We start from the raw sequence: 13,111 nt of genomic DNA, 5'->3' as shown, positions 1-13,111 counted from the left end.
GAGCTTTAAGCTACATTGAATCTGCAGACCCTCAGCAGGTCACGGCTTAAAGAACACAGTTATAAAACAGCACAGAGTAAACTAAACAACATACACGTACAACACAAAATCCATCACAAACACACGTTTTCACACCAGCAACAATAACGTTAGTCAGGTTAAGATCAATGGAAAATCAGAGGTAAGAGAGTTGAGTTTTTTGTTTGTTTGTTTTTTTACTTCTAGTTTAACGATTGATTTAGGCGCAGCACAGCTACCGTCAGAGACATAGCTTGTAAAAGTGTGCTTGTGAAAGATCACAACATTTGTTAAACAGATGCAACACCATTGGGCGAGTTGGTGTAGAGCGGGCGCCCCATGAATAGAGGGTGCAGTCTTTGTTGTTCTGGCCACAGGTTCCCCCTCCTGATCCTGATCCTATTTGTTGCATGTCATCCCCCCCCCCCCCCCCCCCCCCACTCCCTGTCCCCACATTTCCTGTCACTCTGCGGCCGTTCCGATTAAATAAAGAAAATAATCTTTCAAAATGCAACACCAAAGTTAAGGACAGGACTTTGCCGCTGCATTTCGGGAGCAAACTCAGCTTTATTCAACAAAATCCCCCCCCCCCATGCAAACTAGATTAGGCAGAAGTCGTGTGCTATTTCAAGAAGTGTTTTGTCAGCAGCATAACTGAAAATAATTGACCATCCGCCTGGCAAAGACCGAACATCAGCTCGCTCTCTCAAGCAAAAACATTCAGGGGACGCCGGTGTGAAACAGTGAGATCTGTGATGTTGTGCAGCTGGGCGTCTGCTGTGAAGTCGGTGTGGGAAATGTCAGCTGGTATAGAGTCAGGCTGTGATTGAAAGTGTTTTCCCTTTTTTTTTTTTTCTAGCCCCATCTCACTCTACCCCTGTCTCCTTTCTTTTCTCCTTCTGTGTTCCTCCCATCTTTTCAGCCGGCCAGCCAGCCACCGGTGTTTTTCATGTCATCTTGATTCTGCTGGAGCCTGTTGGACTGCTCTAATCATAGTCTGCAGGCACACACTATTTATTCACACCTCCTGCTGCAGCACAGTCATTCTGTGAAATGCTCACTATGGTGTTTATGAGCCATGAAGACTCAATCAGGTGCTGTGCTACAATGCATTCGGCAAATTAGGTGCATCATTGCTGTGATCATTTCTATACTTTCTGTCCCTTTTTTTTTTTTTAACTGGAGCTGTTGACCGAGAACCAAAACGAGGTTAATATGTTTCAGTAGACTTATCCAAACACTGACACTTCTTTCAAAGCTTTTTGGAAAATGTGAAGGCTGTCAATTTCTTTTTGGATCAGTATTGAGGACTGGATGACAGTAAGTGTCAGTCAGTCAGTCAAAGGATGAAACCTACTGATTTTACACAACACCTAACTATACCCAAGTACCACCATAAACCTGACAACGCTGGACATTTTTCTGCTTTTGAAATGTCTCGACAAATAATATTGAAATTGAAATGAAGCAGAAGCACTGATGCTATCCGCAGAATATATTGGAATAACCTTCAGAATCTTTTTCTTTGACAACCCAAAAGAACTCATCCACACTCCCTTCAGCCTTACCTATACTTTGTGTCTATCGCTAATCGGAAAATGTTCGCATGCTAACTAAGTTGAATCAACACTGATCATTATACCTGTTAAAAGTAAGCGCTACATGTAGCGATTAGCTCAAATAATTGCTGTCCATAAATGCCCCTTATTTGCCAAGTAGCATGGAAAGAAAATAATCAGTTTTATTGGGAAGCAGGATGGTATGTGTTCACATAGAGATGCACCGATTGTAATTTCTTTGTCAGATTCCATTTTCTTCAAGGTCTGACGTGCCAATTTCTGATTTTTGTCCGATTTGTACCTTTCCCTAATGGAAAATTCAATCTTATGTTCGTAAATGAACACTGACTATTAATTAGGCTAGCTGTTTATTTACAAAAAACATTTGAGATGACAGGCTGGTTACGATCACGGCCTAACAGGCTGAACAACGTCTGGTTCCAGTCACCAGCTTGTTAATCAACTAGGAACCAGTTTCACATTACTCTCAAAGCACAGACACAAGACAAGACAAAGGTAAACACAAGCATTAAAACACAACACTGTAATCTACATAATGGTTAATGAAGAGTGCATAGTTTGTATTAAGAAACAGTTGTGTCACCCCTTTTAAATAATGGCTCGTAAGGAGTTGTAAACAGGAGAGTCTCCATAAATGGTCAGACGCACCACACACCACGTGTTGAGAAGTTCTCCTGTGAAGTAATGTTTGAAGACATATGATAGTCTTGATGAGGCCATGTCATAGTTGTGTCATAGGTATGTGGAGCTTGTTGCCTAATCTTGCCTTATTTTGTAATACTTCCTCCATGACGAGGGTTTATTTTATTTCTTTATTGCCGTTGTGATTCGTTGGTATCAACATGGCATCTTTTTACAATCATAACAGAGGGAGTGTTCCTCAGCAGCAGGCATGCAGGACTCTGGCAGGTACTTCAGTCCAGGTTGGCGGTTTGTCTGGCAGGGCATCTGGTTTCAACGCCCGCCAGCAGTATGCATAATTAAACCCAATATCCCTGACGGTGGCTGACATGCGCCAGTCACTGCTGGGCTCGGTGCCCCGGGATAGACTAATCCCTGGCTGTGTGGTCACAGAGCTAATAAGCTGGAGGACAAATCTGTTTATTTGACACCGGGTTCATGCTCACCTGAGCTCTAATTTGCTTAAACCGAAGACTGAATTTGGCCTTCTCCCAATGGCTCCATATACACATCAATCATATATTATAGCTTTTAGTTCCAGTAGATATTGTAGGACACTGGGGAAATACAAACTTAAAAAAAAAAATCTGTTGAGGTTTAATAGGCCAACTTGTTATGAAACAAAAGTTTCTGGTTCATCCAATAATATTTAGCAAAGTGATATGTTGGCATTTATATATTTTTTTTTAAAGGTTTATCTTTGGGTTGTTTTTTTTGTGCCTTTATAGTAGAGATAGGAAAGTGAATGGGACAGAGTGTGTCACATGCGGGAACGGAGCCACAGGTCGGATTCAAACCCGGGCCGTCCGCTTTGGAGGACCAGTCATGGGGCGCATGCACTAACCACCTGCGCCCCGCGTTGAATCTTTATCTTCATGTGTGATACATCTCTACTTTCTACCTGACAGACATTCGAGAGTGTAGATGAAATGATCAATGCAGCCCTGATTTAGTCAAGCTCTCTGTGCTTCAGCTAACTTAATGAGGTTGCATGTTTAGTTGCATGGAAACAGTTGCAACAAAAGCTAAAACCTCCAGTGTCTTCTGTTTGTGCATTTTGTTCCTGAGCTCCATGACATTTGGACTTCAACATGAAACACAGTGGAGATTAATGTTCAAACCCTCGTACTTTGGAAATGTCTGTCTTTTATTTAAAATGTGTGACTAACATCAGCAGACTAATGCAGAGAACACATAAAAGAGAGAAAATGTTATTATCCTTCCTCGTCTCGTACTGGCGGGGCTTTGTACGACACAGAATTACAGCCCCCCAGAATCTTTTTCAAACGCCGGCTTCATCCCGCTGATATTCCCTCAGGGAAATTAAGGATTAGCTCAGCCTTTCAAACAGGAATTCCTCAGTCAGTTTGTTTGAATGTGCCCCCTCCCAAACCAAATCCACTCTGTTTTTTTGCCCAGTGCCCTGCTCCGGGCCTAAGCCCCGTCCCTCGGTTAGGTTGGTTGTGAGCCGTAGTAAGAGGATGAAGTGGATTGTCGAGCACCACTCTGACTCATGCCCTTGAGTGCCATGCTGCCAAAACGCTCAGAGAGTAACACTTTGACTGCACTTAGAGCTGCTACTACAGGCAGCTCTGCTTATAGCAAACTGAAGTACGTGACACTGACTAAATGTAATGAGCAGACAGCCTCATTCTCTCTGCATGCCCATGATTTTGATTGGATTAATTAACAGCAACGGCCCCTGATCAGATCTGTAATATTAAGACAGGAGAATCCATATTTAGCGTGACATCATACGTGTGGTTGGTGATGCACTGCAGTGCTGTTCCGTTTCCTTTGGTCACGTTGCTTTAGTGACACAATCTTTGTGTTTCTGGGTCAAACATCTGGCAGTGACACACAACAGTCATGACTGCTGAGGAGGACCAGTGTGCAAAGCCATCCAAATGTCAGCCTCTATCCCAGATGTTTGAAGTCGTGTGTTGTAAAATCCTGCCACATTGTCTCTACCAAATCGGACTTACCTGCAAATATTGTAATGTTTGATTGCATTAAATGGATTCATTCAAAAATCAAAGATGGAATTTCATCCATTCAAAGTGAAAACAACAATCCATTTTTTATCATATTTCAGATTAGCCGATCAATCTATCCACAGGCTGATGTGTGTTTAAATACCTTGATATGAAAGAAAAACATGTTTTTTCTTCAAATATCTGGGAATATTCAGGAAAAAAATGTTTTCAAATAATATTTTTTACATCATTTTTGAGTTGAAATAAATGTCAAATCAATGACACTGGTCCATGATATCCTCTGATATGATGTAATGCCCTCTTGGCCAGGTCACCCTTGTGAAAGAGATTTTCATCTCAGTTGGTTAATTATTACGTGGTTAAATAAAGGTTAAATAAAATAATAAAATAGAAGATATATTCATGGGCCAATCCAGTAATGTCATACAAAACCACATTTTAAATTAAATTTCTGGCCCCTTAATTAATGTGGATCAAAGTAGTTTTTTTTTGGTGATATCTGCAAATTGTTATAATAATATATGTTGTGATGAAATAAATGTTTTACATGCTTTTTGTTTTCCCACTGACAACATTTTAGAACTGTATCCACTCTACTGTATGTGAAAGATAGGCTATAGTGTTACTGAAGAGAAGAGTAGATATCCTCATGTGCAGCATGATGTGACAATCAATGCAGTGGACTCACTGTGTCATGTTCAGCATCATACTCACATGGCGCACCCTCCTGCATTTACTCGTGTAGATTCTGTGTCTGAAAATGTTAGATTCCCTCTTCGCAGTCTCCCCTCTGTTCATGTTTATGTTAATTTGTTTATGGGGGTTTTTTCGCTGTAAGCCCTTACATAACTCTTTATCTAGGACAGCAACTGGAGGTCTGTTTCAGTCTCACTTCCCCCCCCGTTTGATGTGCTCAGCGTCCATGCACAGGACGGTGCTCTTAACTTGAGACTTTGTGACTCGTGCTGGAGTAAAAGTGACAAAGTGTGAATGTGTGTTGCCTGTCTCTTAACAGCTGACACGATCACAGCTCACACATTTTACCCCCCCCTCCCACCCCCTCGTCTTCTGACAGAAATTTTATCAATCCACAACGTTTCCTCCCACCACATTTTCCCGCTCCAGTATTTCCTCCTAGCACACCCTGCTTTTGATGTCCCACGTCTTCTTCACGGCTGCCGGCCTCGGTACGATGAGACTCAGAAGGCGTGCTGAACGAAATAAACGGCTTAGGTTATGACTAGTATGGAGTGGTTGCATCCCTGTGTGTCTGTGCTCTGTCAGGCGCCATTGTTCTGCAGGGCTACAGAGCCCTCCAAGACACTTATTTAATGAGACGGCTCGGACTGTGTAATTGCAGGCTGTTCTGAGAGCTATTATTGGCGATGTATTTTAAGGGGGCCAAAGCAGCCATTACTGCGACAAAAGCCGGCCGTTTGTGTGAAGCTGAAGTCACACAGCAGCACTGGAGCTAATGCTGCCACACTGTTGACGCTGATTCAATCAGGGATCAATACATTGTGTGTCTATGAGTGTTTTTATGTCCTGGAAAGGATCACCATGTTTTTTCTACCCTAAAAAGACGTATTTTCTTTTCTTTGGTGGAGTCTCAATTCTTAGAAGTTACTCACTTGCATAGAAATCTGCGCCTGCCCTGTAATAATTCATGACGTTATCCTGCTTTCCATTGAGATAGTTCCCATTGAGATAGTGTTCTATAATGTATCAAAAGCTCAATAAATGGTTTAAAACGTCTTTACTTTTAATATTTTCTTTCCCATTCATGATTGATTCTCTGTGAGGCCCAGCGGTTTTGCTCCCATTCCCTTTCTGTTTGTCAAATGACTCTGCCCTCAGATATTTGATGCACTAGTGCTGGGATTTCCTCGTCACATGATTTATTTAGGATGTGTTAAGGTCTTTTCAGAGAGCCTCACATCCCCAGTCTTGGCACTCCGTCGCACCAGACAGCCTTTAGCTTCTTAACTCACTCCGTCCATCTCTCTTTAACTGCCTCCCTCTATCATCCTTCTCCGTCCTCCTCACCACAGCGGGGGGCATTTTTTTTTTTTTTTTAAAGCAAATTAAAAGAAACAAACCAATCTGAGCTGACAGCTGAGTTCAGATCAAGCTGAATGAGAGTGCTGGGCCAACCCTGGCATAGCTTCGTCTTTACCCTCTTCACTGCTTTTAGGCTCCGTCCCAAGGCTTTGTTTTGTTGGTGCTTACACTGCATAACAAAAAGCCTATTCTTCTTCAGGACTTGACCTAGAATAATCAGGAGGCGGTTGCATGGAGTTACTGTAAATGAGACGTAATTAGCTCATCATAACTGCTGCTCAGTTGTGGGAGTGTTTCTTCCCCTTGCTGCTTTTCTGGTTCAATGCTGCAGTTGGCTTTCGTTCTTATACTCACACTTGTGTCTGTAGAGACAAAAAGAGGGAGAGAACATGAGTGCACACCTTCACCTGTGTAATCGAGACTTTACAGAGGGTAAGGCAGTGTTTGCTTTAGATTTTGACCGATATGGTCATACCGATACTGATACAGATCTTGGAGGGGACAAAAACCCGTATTGCCAATATCACCACCATCATCATAACCTTTTGCCAATACAGCACCAAATCATAAGAAAAAGTTATTTCATGACACTACCATTCAATTAAAATGTTATTGGTGACATAAACAGTTAGTTCAGTGCTTAGTGAAATGTTTCAGTCACCTGAAAGTCCAGTCGAGGAAATATAAAGGTTTATTTATTGATAAAAAAAACTCTGAAGAGTCACAAAAAAAGACAGTTAAATATATAACACACAGAGTAGAAAAAAAGTGGTTTATCATTATAATTTAAGAGGTGTGGTAAAGACTACTTAAATGCGGGAATGCAGATGGTCTAGCGGTTATTTCGTGCGCTCCATGTACAGAGGCTGTGGTCCTTTTTAGCAGCGGCTGTGGGTTTGAATCTGACCTCTGACCTTTGCTGAATGTTATCCCCCACTCTCTCGTCCCAACATTTCCTGTCTCTCTTCAGCCGTTCTATCCAATAAAGGACCCAAAATGAACTTAGAAATAAACTACTTAAATGTGTGGTGCAAAAAAGTAAAGTAAAAAAAGTTTACAAAAAAAGCAGGTCAAGACTGTTATTTCAGATGATAGACACCAAGCTGATGATTTGGCATTCATTTTGCACTGATATGACTATAAAGGGGAGTAGAGGTCTGATATCCCCCCAAAAAATCACTATGTTTAAGAATACTTTTAGGTCTGTCACTGTCTTACAAGCAAGTGGGAGTGAAACCATTTCTGAAATCAAACCAAGCATTGTTGTCTTTATATTCTATGAAAAAAGATTTCAAACAAGTCAATATTGGTCATTTTTCTGTGATTGGCAGTTATCGGCCCAAAATATCGCCTGACAAGTTATATCAGTCAAGCTCTATGTTGTTTCGTGGAAATGTGTTGTTTCTTCCTAACGGTCCTCTCTCTTTTTCCTCACAGTATCTGGAGAGGCCCTAATGTGAACTGTGTGGACAGCACTGGATACTCCCCCCTCCACCACGCTGCTCTCAATGGACACAGGTACACCGGTGATAAATAACTCTGGGAATTGGGAGAAACGTCTGTGTGTTGGGAGCCAGTCTCAGGCCCTGTGTATTAAATGAGTTCTCCACGCTCAGACAATTGTCCCACTGGGAAGATAAACATATTGATTGGCTGCTTGTTAAGGCAGTGTGTATTTATAACCGTGGTTTATAGAATGTCCATTTGCTGACCTGACTTAACCGGTCCCCATCTCTGTCTGCAGCGAGGTGGTGGAGGCGCTGCTACGAAACGAGGCCTTGACCAACATCGCCGACAACAAGGGCTGCTACCCTCTCCACCTGGCTGCGTGGAAGGGTGATCAACATATCGTCAAACTACTCATTCACCAAGGACCTTCACACCCCAAACTCAACGAGCAGGTCTGACGCTGCATTTGACTCTTCTGTTTAAATGTGTGCGTTGTGGTCTTTCTGTTTCACTCTTATGGTTCCTGTTTCAAAACACATGTAGCATACTGATGGTATCTTGGTTTTGTAAAGTAACGTCAGCACTAAATTTGCAGTCATTTCAGTCATTTGAGAACATTTGACATTTAGCACTTCAGCAGAAGCACCATTAAAAATAAAGAAATATGAGGAAGTAACGACAGAAGGCTTTACTTCTCAGCACATTTCTTGACCTGTAGTAGTTTCAATATTGCAATTCTAAAGGCTTAGTCAGCAGTCATAGGTTGCTGATAGTGCGTCCTTTAAATAAGGAGGAAAAGCTCGATGGAAATGTTTCCGATCCTTAATCAGCATGGCATGCTCTGTACCGTAAAATGAGCAAAATGAATGGGACCAGAGTCCATTAACATCAGTGCATCATGAGCCTGACTCAAACTGTGACATCTGAAGCGCTTTGACACCATGCTAGTGTGATTAAGTGCCTGTTTGCACTAACCATTTTAACCGTTTTTGTTCCATGTCTTGGTTTGGTTGCTAACTGCAGCATCCAGAAAGTCATCATCTCTGCTCTGTTCTGTTTGGGATGAAGAGAAATGACCCATTATGAGCACTGAACCATAACATTAAATCAACCAAAACACAAGGATGTAGCAAAAAAAAGCCGACTTCATATGGAAGTCCATTTGTCTCATGGTGTGTCATTTCTCTCTTCCTGTTCATGATTGTTCATTAACTCAACCCTGTTATATTTTTTCTCTCCTTTTTATTCAGTTTGACTCATTTGTGATCATCATTCATTCGTTCATTTGCTTGTCTGATCCAAAACCATCGGCTATGTTCTCTTCCTCTCTCCCAGAGCTCTGTAGACCATAAAGAGTTCAAACGCTGTGGGCCCTTTGACCCCTATATTAATGCCAAGGTGTGTACACGGTGCTGCTGAAACAACATTACCTTTTGAAGTGCTTCTTTGCTCTACTGCTATGCTCTGCTGTGCTCTTGCTTTGGTGTGGTTTGTTGCTGCTCTTTAGGGTTGGGGGTGGGGGTACGGGGAGGCTTGTTTATCTGCTGCTGGCTATGTGCTCATGTTTGCTTTGGAGCTCCAAGTTCATTGAGATGTTTCATTTAACATAAGTTACAATGCTTTACAACATGCCCTCCACCAGAGAGGGTTAATACTCTGCTACATGTTAACAATACTTTAACAATACGTATCCAGCCTTTGGATTAGGGTTAGATTCAAATGAGTTCTCCTGAGTTTTCAGTTTTTCCTTGTGAGGGTCACATGGGAAGATTGGGGGGGGGGGGGGGTCTGCATATAATAGTGTTTTCTTTCTGTAGTTAAATTTTTTTAGGAAATACTTTAAAATATCAGTCTGAAGCAGAGCAGTTTGATCACTCTTTGTAAAATCAACACGCACAAAAATCTAAAAAAGCAGGTCGTCAAAAAAACTACCTAAAGCATGACATCCTCTGTAATATTGTTCCAGGATACTGATGGTTGATGCTTATTGCTCCAATTTATTATGAGCTTCAACTGCATTGAGGGATAATTATTTTACCAATAACTTTTCTTCAGTTTGATATGAAATAATAGAATTAACACAGGTTAACCTCAATTCACACTGACCTATTTTATAAAGTATAAAGTATTCACATTCACATACAAGCCTCACCTGTGACTTCGTATTAGGAGTTACCACATTTCATATGCTAACTGACCAAGAGAATGAGTTAATACGAAGCTTTACTTATTACAAGATAGTTTATTAAACTAGCGAAACAGCCAACAACCCCTCCATGTCCGCCAATGTCCTTCCAGTGTTGTCAGGAAGCCCCGCAGCTAAGTGTGATGGGTCTCACAACCTGCCTCTGAATAGAAGTGTTCCACCTTTACATCTTCAAATAACATTAAGGTATTTTCAACACAAAGTTAAATAAAGCACAGTGATGAAAATGTGATTTTCCCAATTACTCTTTTCTTTATTGGTGTCTCTATTACTCTTGGATTACCCTTAAACCCCGTCATATCAACGACCTTGACTTCCAAGTAAATACATTTTCCCTCAATCACCCAACCGACAGCCATTTGTTCCAGAGGAGACATTGAAGAACGAAAGCAGAAGCCGACAGTCAAAACAAGACTGGTGTCTACTTTTATGGCAGTTTCTGTATGATGTTCAAAACGGTACCCACCTGCAAATACAGAAAGGGTTTGTGTAGGATTGTGAGGCAAATGGAGTAGTGATGATGAGTGTTTGTTAACAGGAAATGACGTCCACATTATAATGTTGATGGTCGAAAAGAGAACCAAAGCTTAAAACTGCTACAGCAAAGCAAACAATATGCATCACCTTAAATTCAAGTGCACAAAAAAATGACAATTGACACATTGGTGCGACTTAAAGTAGCGAACCCAAAGCCTTTTAAACAAAGACTAACTAGCCAATCAAGCTACTCTTGCATAGAAAACAAAGCAACAAGAAAGCTCACACCAACTGAACAGAACAAATCATTAGTTGTTACCCTTATATTATCAAGACTCTACTACTACTTCTTGTAAAACTTTAGCAGTTTATCCTCGTCATTGCATTAGCCCTGCTAATATTAGCAATTAGCCAAAAGCCTCAATGTGCATTAGCCTGACAGTGCTGCTTGCATAGCTGCTGTCTCTTAGTCTTGTTAACAAAGTAGTTTGACGCATTTTTTTTTACCAAAATACTACAGGAATGAATCATAAGACCATAAATGTGTTAGCATTTCCTTCACTTTTGGTTCTCATGGCTTGAAGTTGATGCATGTTGTATTGCTTTTTGGTTAGAAGTAAAGTAAGTCTGTGGTGAACACATGGACTAAACAATTTAACCTTTTTGTACACCTCTTGAATAGTAAGATGCTAACATGTAGCTATGAAACGATAGAGTTAGCGTAAGATAGCACGCTAAACATGGACAATCAAACGACTTTGAATCTTGGTGATAGTGTCATTAACATTTTGTGACTGTGGTGTTCTTTGTTTAGAGCCTTTATATAGGCTGTCTGCTTCTGGGAACTGCATTTATAGTCAAACATATCACAACAGCTGTGTTCATTTCTCAATATTGTTGTGCTAAACAAAAATGTAACTATTCTAACCTTTTGTGTTTTGGCCAGAGAGATATTCTGCAAAAATCCAAAATGCAATGTAAGCATTCTGTTGGCTTTTTGTCGAGGAGACGAAGGCTATGCTAACTTAAGTGTTGGCCTAAAAAAAATATATAGCCGTCCCTGCAGCACTCTATTCAAAGTTCAGTGGGTTAAGCCCAGGAGCATGGACCCAAGGTTTACTTTTTGTCTCTTATTTATGTGTGCATATATTAATACATCAGCTTGAGCACCTCTCTCTTTGCATTGAGCTGCACAGGGAAGCCCACACTATCATGGTGTCTGCATGAGGAGACATACTGGAGCTGACAGAGTCTCTGACAGTGTCACCCTCACAGTTAGAGCAGTTCCAACATTTTGGGTGCTTCATGATTGTGTTTTGTGCAGGCAGAGCTGTAAACCCAGCAGGCCTGTAGATAAAGCTGCACACTATTTTTGAACATTGTCACATTTCCCCTGGACTAATCTTCTTAGCGTTTGGATGAGAGGGCTGGATTTCTCTAATGCTGCTGCAATATATCGGACCGTGAATTGCCCCCTTTTCTTTTTTCGACATACAATCTGAGGGATTTAACTTGGTCTGCGTAGATTATGGATGATGCTTGTAATGTAAACACGTTCAGGATAGTTTTGGGACCGCTACCTGGTCATAACCCTGAATAATTGAAGCTTTGTTATGAATAAATAACAAATGTGGATGTTCCAGCCGTGGTTGTGGTCATGCTTGATGGCATCACGTGACCGAGTGGGCGGGGTGCGCCCTGCCTCCCCTCTCATCATTCAGAACCAGAGTGCCATCTCATGAGGAGGAGGAGGAGGAGGAGGAGGAGGAGGAGGAGGAGGAGGTGGGGGGGAAGGATGGGAGGGTTTCAGTGTACCAGTCTTTCTGCATTAGCATCAAAGATACTTCCATGCCATGCGTGTGTGTGAGTGTGTAAATGGCTGTACTTGCCCCCCCCCCTCTCTTCTCCCCACCTCGCAGTTTGTGCCTGAAAGCTCTGATGCTGAAGAGAAGAAGAGGTGGGACGTTGTCATAGTAACAGTGGCACAGCTCATTGGTGGTACAGTGGTGGTTGGTGACCCAGTGGTGTTTGTGCTGAGTGAGACACGAATGGCATCTGATGAGGCTTCAAGGGGATTCAGGACTCTTGGACCACTGAGGCTTCAGTCATCCAGGGACACTCTAGATTTCAGCCTGAAGTGGATCCAATTCTTTGTCATCCTAATTCAGAAAGACCAATGTGTCTTTATTTATACCTCTGTGCTAGCCTCTAATATCAGTGACCTGATTCTTTTAGCCTCTTTGGAAGTTCTGAATTTCCCAGTAAGGGAGAGCGAACCACTACAGCCGAGACTAGACCTAGACTGAGCCCCAATATGAACATTACACAGGTTCAGTGACACCTCAGTGAAGTCATTGACACATGAGCTGTTATTAAAAGTTCTTACACTGATCAATTTAAGGGCTACAACTAGTGATCACTTTTATTGTGGGTTATTTTGTTGATTATTTTCTATGGTAATTGATTATATGGTTTATGAAATTTCAGAAAATTATGAAACGAAACAGATATTTTCTTTGAGGAAAAGCCAAATGTAACTGCAAGAAAAGCAAGAAAACATCGAGCCAAAGAATGAAAATTTAATTTAAAAAGAACTCAGAAAATTACTTTTGAATATTTGTTTGTCATGTAACATAAATAAA

General features: G+C 41.4%; 1 protein-coding gene across 9 annotated transcripts in view; it reads left to right on the top strand.

The window, feature by feature from the left end:
* LOC109985958 (ankyrin repeat and SAM domain-containing protein 1A) overlaps positions 1-13,111 on the top strand; it is a 71,476-nt gene that overhangs the window by 5,717 nt on the left and 52,648 nt on the right. For 8 of the 9 annotated variants that reach the window (XM_065961702.1, XM_065961704.1, XM_065961703.1 and 5 more), the window contains exons 2-4: positions 7,775-7,855; positions 8,082-8,238; positions 9,122-9,184. In XM_065961702.1, the coding sequence (XP_065817774.1) occupies positions 7,775-7,855; positions 8,082-8,238; positions 9,122-9,184 (301 nt within the window). The remainder of the gene's footprint in view (positions 1-7,774; positions 7,856-8,081; positions 8,239-9,121; positions 9,185-13,111) is intronic. The other variant, XM_065961706.1, reaches the window with a different exon arrangement.

The sequence above is a fragment of the Labrus bergylta genome, chromosome 12 (genome assembly GCF_963930695.1).
Source record: "Labrus bergylta chromosome 12, fLabBer1.1, whole genome shotgun sequence".
NCBI classification, from domain to species: Eukaryota; Metazoa; Chordata; class Actinopteri; order Labriformes; family Labridae; genus Labrus; species Labrus bergylta.
This window is presented reverse-complemented; position numbering and strand designations above follow the sequence as displayed.